General features: G+C 33.9%; 2 protein-coding genes across 2 annotated transcripts in view; both read right to left on the reverse strand.

Annotated features, from left to right (window-relative positions):
• Window positions 1–1,390, reverse strand: part of LOC150081904 (uncharacterized) — a 117,439-nt gene extending 116,049 nt beyond the window's left edge. Inside the window, exon 1 of the mRNA XM_090379808.1 lies at window positions 1,097–1,390. The gene's annotated coding sequence lies outside the window, so the exon portion shown is untranslated. The remainder of the gene's footprint in view (window positions 1–1,096) is intronic.
• A 10,359-nt stretch (window positions 1,391–11,749) lies between these two features.
• The window catches only part of LOC150081905 (neuroglobin-like), a 100,807-nt gene continuing 87,175 nt past the window's right edge, over window positions 11,750–25,381 (reverse strand). Inside the window, exon 4 of the mRNA XM_090378975.1 lies at window positions 11,750–13,930. Within this exon, the coding sequence (XP_090235101.1) occupies window positions 13,742–13,930 (189 nt within the window). The 3' untranslated portion in view covers window positions 11,750–13,741. The remainder of the gene's footprint in view (window positions 13,931–25,381) is intronic.

Raw genomic sequence — 25,381 nt, forward strand, 5'->3', positions numbered from 1 at the left:
CTGCCATCATCGCTGGTTAATGCTCGTTTGACAAGCAACGCACTTAATTGGGTCACCAGTTCCCCATAATTTAATTTTCCCCCAGACAGCAAGGCTACCCTTAATAGAATAAGTTTAATTGTTCTCAACGCATTCCCATTGTACAGCCACTCATCATTTGTGGTTATATAACGGTTTCAATTAGTTCCACTCTACTCACGAAGACAGATTTGAGCAGTTTTCATTAATAATTATTGTATTACTTATACCTGGGTACTCACCAAAGTAAATGTTCTAATAGCTACCTAATGAACGGTAGCAGCTCAGAAAATTGTGGCAAATGGAGAAGGTGCAGTAAACAAAGGGCAGTGACCACAACGTGGCAAGAAAAAAAAAAACAAATAACAAATTTAGAGAGTAAAGTAGAACGAATTCCAAGTGCACTTTTCACTCGGCGAACTTAATGACATAAATTCTGTTTATATTCTGGGATGACCATAAAAGATCAGAGTAAAATACGATTGTAATATTTAATTTATATTAATCAAAAGATAAATAAGTGTTGATATTTGTACATTTGAAGATCGGAAGAGGACAGACCACGGTATCTGGCAGGTCATTTCTAAAGGGGGATACTAGAAACCTGAATGTGTTCGTAAATCATTAGAAAGCAATAAAAATTTCGGTAGCAATCCACGTAACGAGTATTTGCAACTATGTGTATAGGAGAATACAAGAGGGGTGTTCTTTCTCTGTCTAACTGGCACGCAGAACTCTATAGAAATACCAGCAAAATAAATAAGATTCTCAACGTGGTTTCAACATTCAGAGACTCCACCGTAATAATAATAAAACTCAAGGTTCAAGGTACAAATTGCGAATACGGTCTCGTTTTCTACTTTGACATATTTTGCAGCTTATAGGTTAAGGAACATTCATTGCATCAGATTGGTTAATACATTAGAGTTTTAGAAAGCTGAGTGTTGAGAGGAGGGGCAGTGAATCCTCCCCCAACACAGTAGTGTCAATGAATTAGCCTTTATGAATGACACGCTATTTTTAAAAAGATATCATCATCTATCAAAGGGTAACTTCCAAAGAACAAATTCTTCCTTACCTGCTTTTGTTCAATATCAACCATCATCCCTAGTTGGAAGGCATCCATGAAATGGCCAACTGTCGTCTATTCTAGGTTTTCAGAATGTTGAGAAGCACCGAATTCGTCGTGCTCTGGTAGTTTCTCAACCACCGTTCCCCAAACATTTCCAAGGGTTCTGTGAAATGTTTCACCAAAAATGAGCGCTTGTTACATTTCGATGCACTTGAAAATAAAAGAAAAATATACTCCATATTTCTGCACTTAAAACAGATTTTTTGCAACGTAATTCGAATTTTGTTTATCACCACGAACACAAAGATTGTTTTGTACTGAATGAACCAAATAAAGTTTATGTAGATATTCTGAAAAACACTGTTCTATGACATTCCACCCAAATCAATGTTCAAATTCAACGAACTTAATTTCCGAGTGAAATAGTGAAAATGCACGTATAAATGACACTTCTTTATCCTACAGCTGCGTTTATATCTCTATTCTACCGCACTGTTCTCGGATTTGAATAGTGGACAATTTACATAAAATAAAACGTGGAGATGGTTGCTGTCGCGAGGGGTGATCAAGCAATTGAGTGTCTCATTCCAAAAGTGGTTTTATCCATTTTTCAGTTACTCAGCAAACGAAACAAAATGTTTAAAATAAATTATCTTCACAGCGAATTTATAAAATTATTGTCCATGAACTGAACTGTAAGAGAAATGAAACATTTACTACAAATTACGTTAAATTTCACTTTATTGTAGGATAAGAGGGGTTATGCCCGTTAGGTTGAATTAATAAATCAGCCTAAATAAATCAGGCTGATTTATTTGACAAAACTGAAATTATTAAAAATTGTATGAAATACAGTGTCATGAAATTATAAAAACAAAAAAAAAGAGTAATTATGCCGGGAATATAAAAGTATTTTTCTTTGCATAAAAATACGAAAAATCCTTTTTATATAGATCCCAATAAATAAATAAATAAAAAAGATATAACAGAAGCACCACAAATCTAAAAATTAACAGCCAAACCATAAAAAAAATTAATTTCATTGTTTCCAATGAAATAAAAAATAAATAAATAAAAATCCATGTCATAAAGTTACGATAGTGGTCTAGCAAGGGGGCCCAAGGGTCCAACGTTTAAAACGATAAAATGTTTTAAGAACACGAGCGAAAAAAGCTGCGAAACCAGTTTTTGTGTTCTTGTTGTACCTTACTCGTCTTGAAGATGAGATTTAATAAAAAATCGAAACGTTACCAATACTGTGCTACGTTTAAATATTGAGGCGACCAATTTGTTTAATTGTATCATTTCAGTAAATGAACTTAATTCATATACGAATGCTTTATTATTTGATTTAATATTTTATATATTCTTGATGAATCGATTCAATCCCAGGTTCTGGATTTCAAAATTCAGGAGTACAAATTCTCACTTTTATTATGCAGTTTGTATATTTGGGGAATAAAATTTACGAGCACATCTGCATAAATTGTCAAAGAAAAAAATATAAATTAGAATAATAAACATAACCAAACTAGTCTTAATCATAATTCGTATTATTCAGAAAATGAAAGTGAAATTTATCGTAGTTTATGGTAAATATTTCCATTTATCCGGCAAAATATATTTCATATAAAACAGTTCAAAACCCAACCCACATTCGCTGCAAGTTTGAATCTGCCACACCTCTTTTATCTCAAAATGGAATTCACATTACGAAGTCAATAGTATTTAACCTTTTTTGTTGACGTACTCCTAGAAATTCAACAATTTGTTCACGTACCTCTCATAATATTCTTTAATTCCAGTCATATTTTTTCGTAAAAAATGTATATCCCTTAAATATATTTTCGAGATACCTGTTTATAATACCAATGACGATTTTATACAGAATTTAATACAAATAAATCTACCACTACATTTTACAGAACACAGGAATTAATACAAATAAATTTACCGCATGGATATATAAAATTTTATAATTTTTAGATAAAGCCGATTTCGTATGCTAGCAGTAAGTGTATGTCTGAATGGAAACCACATTACTTTTAGTTTCTAATCTAACCGAAAGGCATTAAGTCAAAAATGAGGTCAAGTAAACTGCTGTAATCTTGTTAAATTTGCTTTAAGCAGAAAGAAAGCAAAATTGAATGGTATGTATTCCATCAGAAATCATGTACGCACGTGGATGCCAAAGAATGTTTCAATTTCTGTTGACCTGTTTATATTTTTTTAAAGATGCAATTTAATGAAACATAACAAAATGTATGATATTCTAAACTTTTTTTTTTATCATACCTTATCCTCATTCATTTCTATTTTTGATAAAGACCATGAGATTAAAGGACGGAAAGGAGTTTCGTTGAAATGCTAATTGAAATCATTGAAATGCTAATAAATCATTGAAATTGCATGTAATGACAATGAAAGATGAAAAATTCACTCTTTGGCCTCTTCATATTTGTTTTTAACTCTGATTGCATTTTAGTATCGATCCATGAGACAGTGTAGCCTATAAAATGAAATAATCTTTATTATATTTATATATATTTGTCCTTAAAAATTAGGAGAGAGAATGTTATTAAATATTTTATTTTTATTTGAAATCCCATAATTTAATTACGACTATTAATTAAACAAATAACATATTTCACTGGAAGTTTTTAAAGAGCTCTCAGTGGTTCCAAATTAATCGATAAACCTTGCATTCTATTGAATTTAAGTTTAATAGATTTTTTATATTTAATTAACGTTGTACAATTATAATTTTCTAGGTAGCAAAAATCACGCGAAATGAGAAATATCGCCACTTTGATGTTACCCGTTTATAGTTCTTGAAAGATGCATTTTAATTAAACAGAACAAAATGTATGAAACGCTATACTTTTTTTTTTTATCATCGCTTCTCTTAAGTCCAAATGGGCAACCATTTTCTGAAATTGTAGCCTGCTTCCTCACTCTCCAAGTTTACTTAGCCGTGTAAGCTGATAACTCCAACAGTAAAATTGCACTTTTCTGGCGTGTTTTAAGCTATAACCTTTCCTTTATATTGCTTCCTATAATTTGCAGCCTTTTTATGTTCTTCCATTCTTATATTTCCCGTACATTAAGAATTTGAAAGGGAAGGAAATATCCATTTCCCGTAGTATAAGTAACGACAGAATAAATCTTATGACTATGGTGAGCGTATTTCTCTGGAAGTGGATGAATTTGTTATAATTTATATGTGGGCACAAAAGGGGAAAACGTAAGCTGCAAGTAGGGTAGGTAAATTGCTTAAAGAGCAAACAGTAAAGTGATGTTATATGTTTTTGAGTCATTCAAACATTATTTTTGCTCAAAGCAATGTTTGGAGATAAACTTTAGCTATATAACACAACCATCAATTTTCTTAAAGAGGCAATATTAAAACTTGCAAATTGTATCTCATTTTTTATGTCTAATGAAACATCTAATCTTGAACAAGTGTACGGAGTTTACTAGATACTTTTTACCCTGCAATATAAGACAAAAAGAGAAGAGCCAGGTAAATAACAAATTAACGTAAAGTTACACATTATAATAAAGCAAAACTTAGGCAAATATTCGACAAATATTGCATCGGTATATCTGACAATAACTAGATTTATATATCGTTATTATTATTTATGTATCAGATCGAATTTATTGTAACTATCATTCAAATACAAGTGATAATTCATGGTACTACTCCTTGTAGAGTAGTTATTAGTTTTCTCTATTATTTCATCACTCCTGAGGGCTTGTTAGTGAGGCTAGAAATTACTGCGGGGGCAACAAATGTGTGAAGTAACAGGATGAGCATACTCAGGAGGAAATATGGGTGTCAAGGGATGTGTTGTTCGACCGAAACCAGTCAGGATGCTTTTGCGTTAACTCATCTTTCTGAAATGACAAAAGTTTAAGTTGTGGAACAAGGTTGAACACCTAATTAGAGATGAACCTGTTTGTTGTTGTTTAGAAATGTTTGGCGCATCGGTTAGTTTAGTCATGATACGTCAGTTCCGATGAAACTGTCTGTGAAATGGGACTTATAATAAATGTGGCACTAGTGAGAAAGGACAGATTACTCTCAGTCATACCTGAAGGGGAGATCGTTGTTTTCAAAGAAAGTAAAGCTTTAAGGGAAGAAATCGAAGCTCTATCCTGAGACCGATTAACTTGGCCAGTGTGAAGAGAACCTATATTTTTCCCGTTTACACGGAATTCGAACCTAGGCCTTTTCTCCACGGTATACAAGGCCAGCGATTGTAACCGCTGAACTAACAGCGACAGTGCTAGTTGTAATTGATAATTCTAACACATTCGATCCGAAATTACGTTTTCGCAATTACCCGAGAATCTAATCTATACGGCCTCTTTGAGTGGCATTGGCAGATAAAGCAGTATCTGTTCTATCTACATGAGCTTGACACCACCAAGAAATAAATCCTCCGATTTCTATGCCCTGCCCTTGTCTTATGTACTATTTACCCTACAATCCTTAATCCATACAGTTGAGTTTTCAATTTTCTTCTGGACAGCGTTCACACAATACTATTACTCTGATTTCAACTCTAAGGCTGCCCAGTCTTCTACAACCATTGAAATGCACGAAGCCTCATCTCTGTGTGACAAGAATTTTTTTCATTATCAATCTATCCTCTCTGAGAAGTTAAATGAAAAAAATACTGTACTTCAATCTGTCAAAGCATTGAAAGATAACTCTGCAAAATTTGCGACTGACAAATACCATAGGCAAAATATCCTCACAGCTTCGAGGACTTCTGCACTCAAGAAAATTAATGTCATCACTCTTTGTCGAGGGCATCAATGAATTACCTCAAGCAAGTGCTTTAAATTATTTTGTGTCATCAATACATTACGTCAGACAAAATAATTGTCTGTATTATTTATAATTGTATGAGCAGAGTATTGGTATATCTGTGCATATTTCAATTACTTTGTTTGTTTGTTTTTTTTAAATAATGAATGCAGTTTTAAATTAATATTTGCTTAATAATTAATGAGTTTTTTCTTATCATTTCAACCCTAGAATTAAGATAGATTTTTATGTTTTTCTTTGTGTGTATTGTATCGGAGAGAATACAGTGCACTAACAAATAAATGAGCGTAGACTGTACATTATCACCTACCATTTATTGCCATCCACAGTACCAAAAATTATTTTATTATGTACTAATGTATAATGAAATCATTTTTAGTACTAGATAGGTGTAGTGTTAACTACGAGATGGAATTCAATTCCATCTCAAATACTGTACGTATTTTATTAATATCTTAGATTTCATTGATGTCATTTTTGGACAATAGTATAGCTATCACTATTATAATACCCTATGACTCTATACCTGTTTTGTACTGTTAACATTATTATAAGATCCAAAATTGAATTTTTGAGAAATATTCTTCCATTTTGATGAAGTATGAATATCAAAAATGATATTTGAATATCAAAAATCATGATTATCAAAAACTGAGAAGCCAATACTGCATAGCATTAGTATTATGATGCCTAAATAATGCAATAAAGCAGTCGTTTCTGCATCTGCCAAAAAAGGTTGAAACTTCTCTATTTCTCATACTTTAATCTCCAAAGCATGGCTGTCCAATTCCGTTTCGAACTTGATCTAATCCATGTTCGACCACTGTGGAAGGCAATTCGTTCTAATGCTTTATAGCATTAGAAAGTAAATTTCATGAGATCTACCCTTCTGCTACTAACCAAAGTTTTGTATTTGGAACCCCTCGTTCTACTACCTTCTACTAGTGAAAATATACCTCCTCTTTCATTCTTCTAATTTCCTTCAAGGCTTATATCAGATCCCTTTTCCCTTTAATGTCTAGTTGCTAAGCTACACATCTGTACCTTCTAAGACTTCTTCGTATGAGCATTGATTAGTACCTCTCACCACTGTGGTTTTCCTTCTTTTAATCCTTTTGGAAGCTGTCTTTCTTCAACTGTGACCTGCAGACCTCATCACGATATTCTAAATGCGGTTTCACCATGTGTGCCTTTCTAGCTGACTGTTTATGCTGCATGAAAAATTTTATGTCTCACTGAAGCATAAACCCCATGTGTTTTTCGTCCTGAGCCTTTAACATTCTCACAGCTTATAAGTAACTCCTGGATTTCATAAGTGCAAAACCTGGCATTTAGAAGGATTAAACCATTTTTCATTTATCAGACCATTTATGCAACTGCATAAAGCAGATGTTTAACAGCTAGTATGGTATGTTGTTCCTATCCCGTCATACACCCGAAGGACAACATTAAAAGTAAACCTCGATTCCTGCTGAATATAAATATTGATAAAATTCCTCATTGCTTTTAAAAAGAATATCTAGCAGTCATCTTTGTTATTTTAGGCCTTTTTTAGCGTTCAGAATAAAATCCATCAGCAAAATTCCATAAATTCCTAAATGCCATAATATCTGTTGCTGTATTTTAAGTTGAACTGAATACACCATAAATGAAGCGAACTGGAATATTGAAATATACAGATGTGAAGTGCTGTTAAATAAAAACTCAAACACATATTTTATTTTCAATGATATTTTATTGAGAATGTAGAAGTTTCAACTTATGAGTTGTATATATAAGAGAGTAGAAAGGAGGCAAGTTTAAAATAGCAAATATGGTATGGACTAGTTTGTTTGTAGATATATTCGGTCCATGGACTTTGCCGATACATCTCTGGTATATTTCACACGCACGACATAAGAAAACAGTTTACACTGAAGAACTATTCTACACAGGAAGGGAAGAAAAAGGTTTTATATGGTGTCACAATACATTAAAGTACACCTTCACGCTCGAAGGATACTGAAAGATGAATACAGACACGTCGTAAGGGATAGAAAGAAAAGCGTATAAGAAGGAAGAAAGGTTGTTACACTTGAACTACTCCTCTAGCTATTAAAATTGAGGGAATTCACACTGTACCAGCAATTTATCACACACACACACGTACAAATTCAATAATAGGCCTCCAAACAAAGGAGCACCGTACCATAATCGAATTGGTGTCTGAACAACTTAACTGTTACTAAAGAAATATTAAAAAATACCATTTAGAGCGCAAATGGCAGGTATCCTTGTCACTATAAAATAAATTTCTAATAAGATGTGATTATTCTTTTCTCATTAGTTTTGTCTGTTTACTTTCAAGGGTGAGAAAACCACTTTCGCTTTTCTTTATTATAGCAAAGTTCACATATATATATATATATATATATATATATATATATATATATATATATATACAGCACTTTAAAGTATTACCTTCCAGTGCTGAGATCAGATTTAAATTGAAAAGCTATCTGATTTCATGTTTTGCTTTTATTTAAGCTGGTAATCTGACTTTGTGTCACACAATGAATCTTAATTGAATCCAGACGAGATACTTATACATCCTCATCCTCCGCCCCCCTCCCCTCAGTGAGTTGCATAGCAGCTCATTTGTGAATTCTGGGTTACCTCAACCCAAACTGAATGTATTTCAAGATAAATGCCCATGCCTTAAGCACCTAGGCACCACGAGGTGCTAGTATGACGTAACTGTATTTGTATGTATCCTTCGGGTCGGCCTGCCTGTTTGCTGGGGGGAAAATTTTTAATTTTCCGGGAGATAAAACACTTCAACCCTCGCCCAAGGAATTTGGCCACGGAATGAAAAAGGCCTACAGAAATTTCTCCCTTCTCAATGGGATTCGAAACCGGATTCTGATGAGAAGAGTTCAAATCCTAATGAGGATTTGAACTATGCTGATCGCGCAAGGATGATGAGAAGTTCGTGAAAAGACAAACAAATGTCATGTTGATATAATTAATAATAAATGAAGTGAAAATGATAAGATTATCTTAAACAGAGGGCAAAAGGAGAGTAGAAAATTATGTGTTTGTTGTTTGTAAATGCTAGATCGCATGGTATGTTTGCTGGATGGAAAACCCGTATATCTGGGAGGAAAGAAAACTTTATACCTCAGCCTTGGATAGGCTAACTGCATCCCGGAAAGAAAAGTATCCTTTAATATTTATTTATTTTTCGATCAGGGACTGAATCAGGCCAAGTCACATTTTTCCTGAGAAGAGATCCTAAGAAGATTGATCTACTCATACAGGATCAATCATTCCAAAGACTCCTCACACAAGACGTTAGATATCATTATCAAAAAAATAAAAAAGAAAACAATTTCAACAACACTACACATACAATTTATCTCGTTAAATACAAACAAATTACTCCATTTTAGAACTGCGAACATTTCGAAAATGCGAACAATGACGTTTGTATCCTGTCCTAATTATTTGGTCGGGAGTAATTATCAATTTAAAAGAAAATTTATTACCTCAGATTACTGGTACATAGATCAATACCAAGTTCAAATTCCCCTTCACTCGTGACCTCTCCGTAGGATCCTAAAAATCAAAATAAGTCAATACACTCCTCCGAGCAAGGGTCTATTGCAGAAGATTTTCTTGACCTCAGCCAAGTCACCAATTTAATCCTAACCAGACATCCCGAAGACAAAGTTTTCTGACAAGAACATGCCTCACCAGAATTCTCAGGCGGACAAATTTTACCCTTAGAAAAATCAAGTCAAATCAGCTGTCAGTACTAGTAGTCATAAAATCTACAGAAATGAAATCCATAATAAATGGAAAAATATAAGCACAGTAAATCAGACAACTACCACCAATAAACGAAATATAAAAATGAATATTCTCCTGATAACAGCTGACAAAACTTAAATTCAGTAATCAAAAACATCTAAGGAAAATCAATAATGTCTCAGTCGTCCTAGTAGTCTTGAATGCTCGAATTATGTGTAATAGAACTCTGTGCATGCTACCATGTTTTTAATTCTATCCGTTAAGGTTGCGAAAGGTTTGTGCTAAACTGGCAAAACTACTACAGACAACGCATTTTCAAATAGGCAAAAGTCCAGTAATTAATGACATTTAAGATAAATCTGCACAAAATGTAATAGAGAATCGTCTTAGGTCATTATTTCTACTTATTTTAGAAAGTAATATACATTCTATAAAAGTAAGAAGGTTGGTAGGTAGTACCAATCAGGAAGGTTATTGTAAATGTTGAGGTGTTCTGCGAGCATTAAAGCAATTATTTATAAAAAGACACGCAGGTTAGGTTCATTTAAAAAAAAATCAAAGAGAATTTCTTGTTCCGATCAACGAAGAGATTTCTCAGAAAGAACGTTGCCGATCTTTATAGGACCATGCCAGCAGAACACAAAAACAACCCTAAAGTTAAGAAGTTGCCATTTGCTGGACAGATTTGCAATTTAAACTGCCAAGAAGGCAATTCATAAAAACTGAATGCGGTCATAGGTAATGCCCACTGTTCTTAAATTTTTTTGAAACGGCTATCAAAGAAAAACTTTGATAGCCGTTTCAAATAATCATTGTTCGATAATCGTTGTTCCTGTTGCAGGTAGCTGTACACATGAAATTATAGTGCCCAACAGCATCGACCAAAATGTGCTTTTAGACAACAGCTTGAATATTTCTGAATGCAACGTATATATTAATCAAGTTAGCCTTAGTATTTATTCATTCTCGAATTGAACTAACTGTCCCTTACTTCCTTCCCTTACTCCTTGGTATATCAACTTTAAATAATTTATCTAATTTTGTCTATTTATTTGTTTCATCTTCCACAGATTAATACGTACAACTTATCATCAGACATTTCCTTTGTCTTACAGCATTCTACATTTCTTCAAAAAGAGCATCGTAAAATGAGAACTTATTTTCACGAAGTTTGCCTTTTAGAAATCTAAAAGAAAGTTAATCTCATCAACATTACGGGTGGGAGGCGAGAGATGGAGGAGACCCAATTTCAGATGACACAGAATGCAGGCATTGCACACAGCCATAACAAAGACCACAGTCACTGATTCCTCGTATATTAAACAGAGGGCAAAGGGGGAGAGTAGAAAATTATCTCTTAACTATCACAGAAAATACTGATCTTATTGGAATGCTCTTTCCCTTGGAACGGAAAAATGCCTTGTCTGTTTGACTTCGCATTTTATTTATTTCCAATTTTCATCGTCGGTTTGTCTTAAAAAATGGCAGTTAAAAGAACATTTACGTAATGCTTCTGATGGTATTGGAAATATGCCAACATCAAAATCTTATTTTAAATTGCTTGCAGAAACGTCACCTCTTTCATTATATTCTGAAAATTGCATTAGCAAATAGTAGCTTGTCCTTTATAAGTTATCTGTAAATCTTATAATTTTCAAAATATTTCCATCGTTTATGGCGTAACTAATCAATTCGTCCACCTGTCCAAGTCTGTCTTTGATTCTTCCAGAAATGTATATAATATTTTCCGCTTTGAAAGCATTTGTCACTTCAAGGTTGGGTACACCTTTGTCACAAATGTATTCTTCTTATTATTAGTCGGTATTAAACTCCAGTAAGATAAGAAATAAGATCTCAAATATTCTCAGACCCGAAAGAATCCTGGAGAGAGAAAAATAACATTTATTGGAAATGCAATTATCATAATGAAGCAAAAACTTTGTAGAAAGACCATGTTGGTCTTTCTACAAAGACTTTGTATAAACGTTTTTTCTACAAGAACTTTGTAGAAATACCGTATTGGTCTTTCTACAAAGATATAAAAAATGATATATGATTAGAAATTAACTATACGTCAGCATAAAACCATATTTATTTAAAAATCAAATTATCCAGGTCTTGGACCAAATATAGACAACGATCTAAGACCTACGAAGAGGGTTGACTAGCACCGCCACTCGCCTACTCACATTTCACTGGAAGGCATAGATTTATTAATCAGGCCTTGAGTCTCCAACAAATGGTGATATAAAATTCTCGAATCAATATTGAAACAATATAGTGTTCAGTACTGATGAGAAAATCGCATTGGAATTCGTTCCATTTATTAAAATGATGTCAAGGTATCGATTTATCTTTTCTTCTTAAAATAATAATAAAAAAACAACTTCATTATTAGTTTCCGCTTAGTATATATTTCAAAATTGGTATCATGCATGATCTAATAGATTCTTCAACGATATAAATATTGCCCATTTTATAAAAGGCTTTCACAGGCTGCTGGAGCATTCGAAAGCTGCAAGCTGCTTAAAACGATCGAAAAATACTGCATAAATAATCCACATTTATGTTAGTGATGATGAAAGCGAAACCTGAGTAACAATTACAATATATTAACTACTTAATATATATAGTATATACAAATATTAGTCATAATTATTTTAGGTCGGTTTGTTGAATTCAGTAAAGTCGGCTGAACCCCAGTTATTACACTCCCAAACCAAATACATTATTTAAGTAACTTTAAAAAAATTAAATACTGTGATTCGATTTTAAATGTATTATAATTATGCTGTACACATTATTCTATTTAATTCATTATAATACCAACAACTTTATGTCCTATTTATGATCCACCAACCCTAAAAAGTTTGGACCATATGCGACTTAAACATAAAGCGATGACATGGAATACGAATGAGGTGAGACTCAGTGAGGTTCATGACATTTAAATTTCCATCAGATATCAGATTTCCGGGGATAACTCTTCCATGTAGGTTTTTATTGGGTTATTTATGGTAGTTTTGCACGGTCTCCCTCAAGAATTCTGTGCTGGCAAACGCTATCCAAATAATAATGGTTTTAAATTTAACATAAACGCTAACAAAGCGTATTAGCTATAATTCTATATAAATTAGAAACTTGTACTGACACAATCCTACTTTACTGGATTAATAAAAAATTAGTTTATCTAAAGGTGAAAAACAATACGCGCCATTTCCAACTTAAATTTTAAAATGCGATGTAATAATAATGATGAACTCGTTAATTTTTTACAATACTAAATTTTTCACTTTTCTTTTTTGGTATCTTAAACTATTTGGCAATTTTATTTCACGCTACCACTGAATAGCACCTCACAGTTTATAAACCGTTGTAGAATATTTGCCTATTTTGTATTCTCATTAAATACTCAGATGAATCGCTTGTTCATAAAGGCACGAAGTTCCCAATACTTTAGGTAAATTTTATGTATTTTAATAGAAGCAGCAAGTCTTCTATAGCGAAGATTATTGGACAACATGCTAGAAATGAGTAATGTTAAAACTGGATTGAAATCTAACATGAGGAGAATTCTGCTTTATAAAAGAACTGTGGTATATAAGAAGACCAACGCTTCCAAAATATATACATGGATATTAGAAGACACAACTCCATTTTAAATTGGATATTCTGACCATTGTTTCAGCGAAAAGAAAACAAAAAGACCTGCCCATGGTGCCTTCTACAGAATTTATGCTTTGGCTATAATATTCAGTTCAGGAGTAGTCTTGTTTAATTTTTTTTCCCGTCAGCTGCATAAATTACCCTTGGATAATCCTTTGTGGTCATACATACATGAACATATATATACATGTATGTATGTATATATACACGCAAACACCAGATTTTTTGTTAACACAATGAATTGTTCTTTTCGCAAACATCCTTGGACACTTGATGTCTCGGACGGTTTCTTCAAGGCTGACGGAAAAAGCTGCAAGTGGCGACTTCTTGTCGCGTTCGTTATTTAGCTGCTGTCAGAGGTTGTCTGGGGACTGCGTATCTTCCACCGTCGCAGCAAATGCCTGTTCCTCGCCTTGTTCAAAACCTTCGATAACGGTTTGCAGAATGAAATGAATGGTTATTTTGTAAATGTTCTCCATATTCTCAGTATAACGGTCGCCTAACGTCTCCTGGACTGCTGCCAGGAAGGGCTGCTCGATTTTCTATTAAAAAAAAAAGAAATAAATTAAATATAAATTTATATATGTACAAAGTTTGAATTACTTTTAAGAAATATAATATCATTATTCCCATACATTCTATAGTTCTGGAAAATTCATAAAACAAAAAAGATATATATCCAGTGTGAAATGAAATATAAACATAAAGGAACATACTCAATTTCAATATTTATGATATAATCGCAATCGCAGAGCGCTGTGAGACAATTGATGGTTGACAGTTTCTCTTTTATTTTTTTAAGAGCTTCATAATGATTGATGAAAATGATACATCATAGTTTTCTGATCATGTCATAAGCATTTGGTGTTCGGCGTATTTCTTTGAATATCTGTTGCCAGAAAAGTTGTCACTCACGGTGATTAATTATTAATAATGGATGTAAAATCCTTTTTCGAATGGCAAGGATAACTAAAATTTGTACGATGACATGGGAGACTTCCACACCCAACTTTTGGGAACACTACTTCTAGGGGTTTACTTACTCTTGCTACTTACTTGCCTAAAAAGAAGCCTTTTCGCTATCTTTAAGATAGGTCCGCCACGCTTGATGTTGCTTTGTGGGTATTTAACCGAAAAAATAACACCAGCAGTGGTAAAACTCGTAGGAACTTGTGAAATTAAATAGTAATTATCAAATCATATTCGTGAAACAGCAGAATGTTTTTTATTCATTTTGAATAATATTTGGCATCAAGTCCGAAGACCTTTTAGGCTGTAAAATATCTTTAAATATTGAGGTTAATTAATGTTTTTTTTTATTTTAGGCGGAAAAAAGCTAAGGGCTCCAGTAGTGTATCTGTAAACTGGATATATTCCATCGGCGGTTTTTCTGTTTATCTGTGTGAAGTTCCCCATGCAGTTTCAACTGAAACCGACTAACTTGGCCACATCATATCAAAAATATAGAAAAATGTTAAAGGCCTCTACTTTGAGATTGATTAAGTGTATATAAATAATGACATAAAAGCTTATTAAAATTTATATTATGCACATAAAATCTAATAACAAAATAAGTTATTCGGGACTTGAACTTTCTGTCACGCGCCTACGCGTTTGCCGAATAGAAAGGTTTTAGGTTCGAACGCGCAAGTGTGGACCACACAGGGATAAGCTAAAATGAGTTGAATCCTTAGCAGAATTCTTTTGTTGTTGATATAAATTATTAGCCAGAAATTAAACTATCAAGTAAAATATCTATCAACAGCTCCTTTGTTGGAAAGAGGTTTCTGTGAGACACTATCAAGCGCATGCTGAAGGTCTACAAATCTACTTTTATCAACTTTTATTCACCTTTTCCTGCCTTTATCAGTGTTTTATAATTTGCAAAAAGATAGCCGTTTAAATTACATTTATTGGAAGGTCAGTATAGAATTTTTACAAAATTTGACCCGATTTAGACCCAGTTTATCAATTCCAGTATCTGAATTAAAACAATTAGATTTAGATGTTAGGATTGAATGGTTGAAAATTTTGTAGAAATTGCACCCTGACTTACCAGTAAGTGAAACTAAAGAGTTTCCAGGTGGTAAAGTGAATTTTATTAAAAATAATTAGCAGGATTTCCAAGTAATGTCCTGAAATCAGAATAGAATCCATTCTTTTTTATTTTTTTAAATATATATTTTTAAAAATATTTAAAAATAATCATGAAAAGCAACTTGGAAATTTTTTTGTTGTGACTGGCGCACGGTGGAATGGCGTCTGATTATAAGATTTATTAAGAGAAAGAATTTATATGTGAGGTTATCAGAACAAGATATTACATCCTTAATTGAAAGTCCTCCGTGGCAGTATAGTGGTTTCTCTACTTGGAGAGGTCAAGGATCAATTCCAGTCGATGAACGGACGAATTTTGGAAGTCCTCTTCAGTCAAGGCTTCAGCCTCGACTGAAGCTGAAGTATAGTTCTTCCCATGAGTTATTCCGGTTTTTAAGACCGCACAACATGCAAATCGGCAGTGAACATACAGATTTTATGGACATAATACACAATGGCGCAATATGCAAATAAGTCGCTGATGCACCTAAAAATAAACAGCAGCAGCAGCTTAAATGAAGTTCACTCTGTACTCCTCAGAATTTTCTTAATGCAGTGCCATTTGGCTTTTTAAGAAAGTTGATTCTTTTGGCAAGGTTACTAGTAATATATGCTACTTTTATCTTTACAAGAAATACTGCATGGTACGATTTGAAAATAATTTGTTCTTTGGTTACAGCGATTGTTTCTAAAGAAACTACAAGGTCAAGTTCAGCGTTATTATGAGTAGTGATAGAATTTCCTTGTTAAAGACCTACTTCGGAAATTAAGTCATAGAACGTGCTTATGAGTGGGCAGAGCGCAGAGTACCTTTGGTTAGCGAAGCCAACGTCGATATCCACATCTAATTTCCCACAAGTAGTGAAATGTTCTTAGAAAGAGCTGAAAGAATGATCCCCTCCCTTCAAGAATGAAGTCATCTGCTGTCCGGAAAGGAACATCTGATCTTGAACCTTGAGAAATATATTTTTTTTTAAACGGCATTAATGACTTTCTCATTAGAACTTGTTTTACCAAACAGATGTGAAAAGTTACTTTCCTTTTGGGGAAGGAAAGGCGGGGTTCTTGAACATTAGCAAGCGTCTGTTATATTTAATACTGGATGAAACAGAGGACCAGATCGACCAGATGTTCCGGTCTATCCAAGATCGACAGGTGCTGAAATGATGTGTACAGGGCAGTACCACATGCTATTTACTAACTTCAGTGGAACATATACGTCAGTTATCTAAAGGAATTATCTGAGCCAATCGAAAAAAAAAAAAAAAAAAACTGGCTGGTATCGCCACCGATATGTACATACATGTAAATTAGTTTATTTCACAAGGCCTGAGTAAAATGTAGTGGCGACATGTTGGGAAATTATACGTAATCTTATTTAATGATATAAAACAGTATTACAAACCTTCAACGTAGTAGCAGTTTGTAATACTGTTTTATATCATTATGCATAATAATTTGCTCTCACAGAAACTTGATATACAGTGCATTCAATACGATGGATAACAATACTTATATTTATATTCTGGCTCTTCTTTCTGGAATCGGTCTGTGGCTCTGTTCTTTCTAAAATCAGTCTCTAGCTCCGTTCTTTCTATTCTGGCTCTGTTCTTTCTAAAATATTTTAAAATACTATTTATTTCAAGTAAATCAAGGTTAAGCGTAGACTCCCTGCACAGTTTGCATAGTCAGCATAATTTGCCGTAGTTCTTGTGACCGAGTGAATTGTTTGGATTCGAAAATGGTGTTGCAAAATGTTTACGAAAAGTAAATACTTAGTGCTATATACTTCATTAACAAAATTAATATCACTGAAGAAGGTGTTAATGGTACCAGTTTATCGGCCAAACATAAAGAAAAAAATTCAAAACTTCAACAATTATAAAGCAAGAAGTCAAGTTTACATCTCACTCATTTTCATTCGAACTGGCCAATACCCAGTGTTAATAATTGATATCTGCTGTAAAAGTATGAAATCTGGAACTCTTGAGAGTTAAAAACACAAGCCAATGAGATAAGGAAAAAGCAAAGCACTAAAAGAAACAAAAGTTAATAATTAAATCAACAACAACAGTACGAAATTTATACGGCTCTCCTGGCTCCCTAATAACTCCTTGCATTAATTACTTGATCTTTTAAACTTCGGTACGTGTAATCGGTTGCTTTAGAACAGTACATGCTACAGCCATAATACCATTTTACTCTAAAAATAGAGTGAAATTATTAGTGTTCCATCATCAGTAATTGAAAACTTTTCCCTTGGTTCTCTCTCTGTACAGGCTCTGATACGCGATCAGCCCAAAACTCTGAAAGGCTCTGTGCAGTTATTATTAATTATTATTAGTAATAGCATATGATGCAAGAAAGAAAGCTTAAAAAGTATCAGCCAAAAAAAAAAAAAAAAAAACGCTCTCACATCATCTGTCCATTCCCTCAAATTATTTTTTCTTGTTCTTCCTTGAATTTATTCAAACTACTCACTTTCACAATAGCAGATGAAAGCTGTTCCCACAACAAACCACTCGCTGGCTAAAGGCAAACCTCCGCACATCTATCCTGCAACCATTCTTACTCAATTTGAATTCATGCCTCCTCATGTGCGCAGTCTGAGCAAGAGAAAGAATGCCATCAGCATTTATTTTGTTTAATCCATTCAAAGCCTTAAACGCCTCGATCAGATGAAAGGTACCTGCGTGGTGCAGGTACCTTGAAACTAGGTACCTGCACCACGCAGGTACCTAGTTTCAAGACGCTGCTATTTGCAGAACTGAAACCTTTCTGGTGGTAAGATCACCCTTTCATTCCTTTCACCAGTCTCGTTGCCCTTCTCCAAAACTCTTCCAGCAGCTCCACATCGCTCCTAAAATGAGACTTTCAGACCAGTATGCAGTAATCAAGATGCAGTTTAATCATTGCTTGTAAAATGTAATAATGACCACGTGTAAAATCTGTCTGTCCGCGTTGCTCAGAGAACTTCATGTTTTACTGCACATTACCCCCAGGTCTTTTTCATTTTTCTCTACCCTGAGTGTAGTGAAAAATGAAGTGGAAAAGTGGAAAGTGTAGTAGCTTCCTGCTATATTTGGATGAAGTTTTTTAACATACCAGATTGGTATGTTACTCTGGGATTACTGTTAACCCATAAAAAGTACCTTGCATTTATCAATATTAAGCTTCAACCGCCATTTCTAAGCCTATCTGCCTAATTTTTTTAGATACTGCTGAAGTAGTTTACCCGGATTACCATCATTAACCACCCTGTCAACCTTTGTATCATCTGCAAACTTGGACATTAAAGCCATTTGTACAGTAGTCAAATATTTAAATATTTAAATATACAATATTTAAATATTTCCTGAAACCAAGTATATGATATCAAAATTATTATTTGCATCCAGTATCCAATCAGATCGGTCAGATAAAAAAGCTTCTAAACGAATTCATGCTGTGACTGCAGTATAATAGCATTATACTGCAGTCACAGCTCTAAATGGTCCTGAATTACTTTTTTTTAACCAGTGACTCCATTATTTTCCTTAGAACAGAAGTTAAGCTAACATTTCTGTAATTACTCATGCCACCTTTTGATCCCTCAGCTTTGTGAATTAGGGATATACTGTATTTGAAAATCTCCAGTCCACAAAAGCACCTTTTCTGCGTTAAGCTTCAGCAATTTCGTTTCCACTTTCCTCAATTATCACAAAATCATTTAGCGCCCTCTTAGATTTTGATGAAGTTTTTTAAACAAATTTCAAGTGTTAGTGAAAATACATTAATTCCAAGTTTCATTATGCACGGCCCGCGCAAATGCACCAATTAATCATGCCTAATGCCCGGAAATTTATACGGTCCTGGATCTAACCATCGTGTACAATGCTTCTTTCCCAACTGAGATTGCCTGATTTTGTAAATACTTAGTGCTATATACTTTATTAACTTAAGCTCAACAGAAGAATATCCACATAAGATTCTAGCATCGATTTCTTGAGACAGATTCAACAACTGAGAAAAACCAAGTTATTTCTGGAATAAGTAAAATTAGCTCGATAGTTAAGACAAATGATTCTTGAGGGTTTGAGTAGAACCATAAAGTTCGACCACGACCATAGCCGAATTTTCAGCCAGCGTATACATCGTTATGAAAGCTACTTGATATCAAAATATTCTTGTCAGTGTTCTTGCCCCTATTGCACTTTTTTTATCGAATGTGTCCGTTCTGGAATATAAAGCAGTATTTTATATATTTTAATTATTTATATATTCTAACCCAGAGTGCAGAGTGAACAAGCAGCCGAATGCCTATGCACCAAAAATTAGAAGATTCAAAACAGAAACGATACTGGATCTCCGAAATTAATCTAAACATCACGGATCTCAGGCTCTCAAACTCAGTTGAAAATAGATATCATTTAAAGATGATCGCGGTTTAGAGTTAATTGCATTCTCTTTGCGTTCTGTCTATTACATATTTGGCCAAGGACATCTCTATTCTCAGGCTTTGAGTGACCCCGCTACGGAGGCCGAATAACTATTGCACACGCCTTTCTCACGTATAGTATTGCACTTAAGTATTTTGCTATGCATATTCATGAGAAATAAACCAAAGTACTGTACAGATATATCGAGGGTTTAGTGTCAAACAACTATAAAATGGCAATTTTGTTTTCAGACAACTTTAGTTTTACTTTATACAAATAACAATGCATATGATGTTATCAGCTGTACTAGAGAGATATAGCTGTACATTTGTAATTTATATGTAGAGAGATACAGCTGTATCTCTCTAGTACTTTATAAGTTAGCTTGGGCACATTTCCGGTAAACCAAAAAATGAATGTCAAATGACTTTTTCTTGGTTAATTACAAAAACATTTACTACAAAATTATTTTGTAGTTAACGTTGTTTGACACTAACCTATTATATTCATAGTGATATATTCATTTTTATGAATATGATATTACTATGAATACATCTGTAATTTATATCTAAATATCCATTAAATTAATATCTCGATTTTTATCAAATGAGTTATACAGAAGCCGTGTCATTTTTCTCTGAGAATTTTGCTAGAACACTGTTTCAGAACAAAATCTACTTATCCCAACATTTTCTGAACAAGAGAAAAGGAAACATCAGAATTAAAGACCTGCACGTAGTATAAGAAATAATCTGTTTCTTGTATAGTGTTTAATGCATTTCCACACTTTAGAATATAATAGTAATACGAGGTTACGTTAGGTGAGGTGTGTTAAGCGTCAAAGAAACTAAGGCTATGAGGCGTCAGTATATTGTGCCTGTAATTGAGCGTATTCTTTGGTCGGTTGCTGTTTTATGAACGAAAAACAATGCGGACTTCGCCCTAGACCGCAGTCTCGGGCGAGGTCCGCATCTAAGAGAGGATTTTAAAAGGTATAGCATTAACCACTGTGATTTCTGAAACTCAAACACATCTTTCTGAATGTAATAAGAATCCACAGAAATACTTTCCGTCTTTCAAAATTTGATGTATTTCGAAATAAATTAAAAATAAAAAAATAGCTGATATTTCTTACAATCGCAAGATATCTGCCAACTAGGGCGACCTCGTAGGCCTCGAGATACGATGTCATTAATCAGTTTTATTACATTTGTGCCTTTTTTTTACTAGCAGTTTTATTTCGGTATTACGGAAGTCTGTGGAGCCAAGATACTCTTGTCTGCGCTTACCTCAAATATTATTTGGATAATTCTCAATGTATCTTTGAAATTCTCCTCTGGGCAACGTGCATATTAATCACTCTCATTAATTTTGATAAAGCGTTCTAATCGCTGAACTGACATTCAGAGATCTAAAAACATAATAAGAAATACCCTGAAGGAAATCGGTGCTTTCACACAATTTCATGTTATGCTGGCGAAATTCCAAAAGCACACAACAGACGCTTCGTTCTCTTTTCACTTTTGAAATTCTCTAAGTAACACATTAAAAAGCCGTTAAGAGTATCTTAAAGAAAGATACAGGAGGCAAGTGACACATCGCAAATTGAAAATACTTGGGAAGAATTTATTCTTAAAGAAATGAAAGCAAGGCAATCTGAAGTAAGAAGACAAACTGCTTTAAATTATTTATGCGCAGGGTAATACAGACAGAAAGAAGGAGAAAGAGGAAGGAGACATAAAATATACAGAACTTCGACTTTTGGCAACATTCCTGTTGTTACGATAATGAGAATTTCAAAACCAACTACATTCACGAATAAAACGTAAAACAACTATGTACAAGATTCAAAACATTTGAAAATTCTAGGGAATGTAAGGAATTTCTGAAATGATTTCTAAAATCTTGCATGTTAATCAGCTGCAATCGTGTTACAAGTTGAAACGTGCTTACGTCATTAGGACAGAAGTAATGATTTCGAATTTTGCTGAACTGGGCATTTTTAAGTTCAATCTCTTTGTAAGTTGAGTTGAGTTTTGGAATTAATGGAAAACATCGCTCTACAAGTTAAAGTAACATATAAACAGAAACATTCTGATGGAGTAAAATTCTATTTTTTGGTATACAGAGGACAGAATATAAGAAATTTCTTATACATAAAAAAGTAAAGATAAGTATTCTTACTATTATCTCCTTTACAGCAAAACATAAATTCTACTATACAAGACAACTGTGAGCTCGCACTTTGAATACTGTATCGAGACATGGAGGGCTGCTCTTAAACAAAGAAGACTGAGATTCTTGAAAAAAGTCTAAAAGCGGGCCTGAGAAGACCGGGCCTTCACCACAAGCTCATATATTCGGTCTCTCCATAAGAGAAGATATGTGGACTACAGTAGTTTTGTGACCATCTTCGACAGGAGATGATTCAGGTCTATAAAGGTCCGAGAAGGAAGAGAAAAATGAACAAATGTGAAAATTTTCACTGGATTAAATTCTAAACGGGAGGAGTGTGAGACTGGATTTTTGAAAGCTTTTGAGTCGGAGATTTTAACCTTTGGAATAAGATGTCCCTGTGAGTACCTGACACTCATAGTTTGGAGAAATTCAAAAGGAAAGCTGGATCGGTACCTAGGGGAAACACACAGGCAGTGTTTATTTCATTCAATTTTTAAATTTGGCTAATGCAACAGAAGGCTTGTTTTCTTGCAATATATAGCAAATATTAATTCTAAATATACGCAGTGGTATCTAAATGTTAATTTACAACCATGCACTATTTTTAAAACATAATTTCGAAAATGTTTATTAAATTTGATGCCTTCGTGTAATCTAAGGAAATCAAACCCCATGTTACATCAGAATATGATTTCTACTCCGGAACATGGAAAACATATAAAAGTGTATATTATACGTGAACCGGTAATTTCTAATAAAATGCATTATAGAAAGAATTCAATTAGCTTTTATTTATTTATTTAGCGTGCAATGTAGACGTTTGAAAGATTCGAAGTGGCGGATGGCTGTTGGTACGACATTCGCAAGCTCAAGTACTCATCTATAAACATTTCAAGGGCAGTAATTTTTAGTTACTATGCAATAAAGTAGGTGTAGGTGTTTTAAAGGTGAGTTCAAGGTCGACATAGAGTTGCGACATTAGGAGCACTGAGAGCTGGCCCTAACAATAGAACCCAATAAGGCACAACCAGCAGCTCTCTCTCAAGTTCCCAGCGCCCATCCATGTATTCAAATCTGAAGAGTACTAAATAAACTTTCATACAATTTGTGACAACGTACGAACTGAATCTGATCTGAAGAAAATGTGGAACGTGTGTCCCATTTCTCTAAAATCAGAAAAAGCGACTGCTTTGTGAAGATGATGTAGGGAGGCATCATGGTGGAATCTCACTTATTTCACCTTTAAGGGTATAGTGACGAGATCTTTGAGCTTCATGTGGGCTTTACTCAGGTGCTATAGGTTTGAAATTCATTTCATGGACGATAAAACTAGTATCTTACTACAGTAGCTTCAGTTGTAGGGTTTTAGATGCATCAGAAACTTAGGCCAAATTGAGCCGTATATAATATGTCCGTAAATTGCGTGTGTCCTGTGATGGATTTGCTGGACGAAAAACCCAGAATTTCCGGGAGTAAAAACTATGCTACCCTTGCCCGAGCCAGCCTAACTCAGTACCCTGTGAAAAAGGCCGAGAAAAATTCCTCGCGTCATTGACAGGATTCGAACTCAGATTTTTTCCACCCAGTCTGGGCTGGACGGTGATTATACCAACTATGCTAACAACAAGTGCCAGAGGCTTCAGATGGTCGATGAATTTATTCAACAAATTGATTCAATAAAATGATTCTATATAGTGATTGAATTTTTATATCTTTGTAGAACTTTTCACATAAAAAAGATAAAAAATCAAAATAAATCTTTTGTCGTGCCATGTTTTCCGAATTTGTGTTCGGAAATTATGTCCACCTTAGCAAATGAAAATGATATGAACAATTCTGGCTTGGGTTCTGATCATAATTTGTTTTTTATTAAACATATGTTCAAGAGAACAAATATTTCCAGTGCATAAAACATTTTGGAGATTAAAATCAAATATCTAGGAGTAAATAAACTGTTTATAGCGGTGAATGCAATGAACGGAAGCTATTATGCGAGTGTCTTTTCAATTTACGAACGCTTACAGAATTCCGAACTTAAAAGGTGTGCTTTTTGTCCGTCAGGATGAAAAGAACGAGGATGAAAATTCCTCAAGAATGTTCACTAGCCTCCTATATTTGAAAGAATTTCTATCAGAAGATAGTAAATCTTCACTTCTTGTCAACTCTTAACCGTTTCAGGACAACATAAAACAAATGGAGAACAGTACTTGTCCAAATAAATTCTCGTAAATGACAAAGAATAGCCAAAGATCCTTAATAACAACCAAGGAGATTCTAATCAAAAGAGTGGCAGCAAGAAGACAAACAAAAAACTCAATTGGCTGGTACTAAAAGAAAGGAATGAACCGAGAAAGCATATATGGTGTAGAAGCGATGTTGTCAGACATCAAATACAGCAGGTAAATGTACATAGGATAAAACCTGCTCAATATATTGTGATGAAATTCTCAGCAGAAACGATACCGAAATGATTCGTTTTGAATGACATTATCAAATTACGATTATTAAAATATGTGGCAAAGTAAGAATCAGTTAGGAGAGGAAGGAATTCAAATTTATAATATTTATATTCCGCCTGGACCTACTGATGACATCATTAATGAAGTCATAACCTGGATCACTACTGTTAATAAGCCTAACGTTATTATGGACGATTTGGACCTCCCTCTGCCCAAATATAATTTACAAACGAAATTGCTGTCCGACTCATTTTTAGTTCTAGGAGCTAAAAAATCAACGTCACTGTTACAAGAAGTAATAAGCCCTTGATCTTATATACTTTAATCTTCCACTTCAAGAAAAACCTAGCTGCAACATTAGATTTAAATTTGACCACAAAAGTATAGAGCTGCAAGCAAAAATTTGCTGCGGAAAGCCTTGCCCTCACCTCTGGAAATTACCAAAAGAATATTATCAATTAAATTCCTTCAGAAAGAAAAGTTTTTGCAGCTCTTAAAATATTACCCATGGGAGTCTCTCAAATCCTGAATCAACTGAAAACAGGGTCGGAATCCAAACTTGCAAGACTATCTTTTCATTCCAAACCTTGGTTCAAATCCCACTTGAAACCATACATTAAAAATAAGCAAAAATGCCACAGACAGTGAAATACGACACTTCCCAGCATACCTAAAATATAAAAGAGCAGAGCATTGTTTCAACTCAAAAAAAATTCAGTCGTACAAAAATTATGTTATGTCCACACTAAAGCACAATAAAAGAGCACTTTCTACAAAAACAACAGCTACCTTACACGATCTAATTTTAAAATGCAATATGGAAACAAGCAATTTTGACATC

Source organism: Mastigoproctus giganteus, chromosome 8, assembly GCF_048544385.1.
Source record: "Mastigoproctus giganteus isolate SK-2022 chromosome 8, ASM4854438v1, whole genome shotgun sequence".
Lineage (NCBI taxonomy): Eukaryota > Metazoa > Arthropoda > Arachnida > Uropygi > Thelyphonidae > Mastigoproctus > Mastigoproctus giganteus.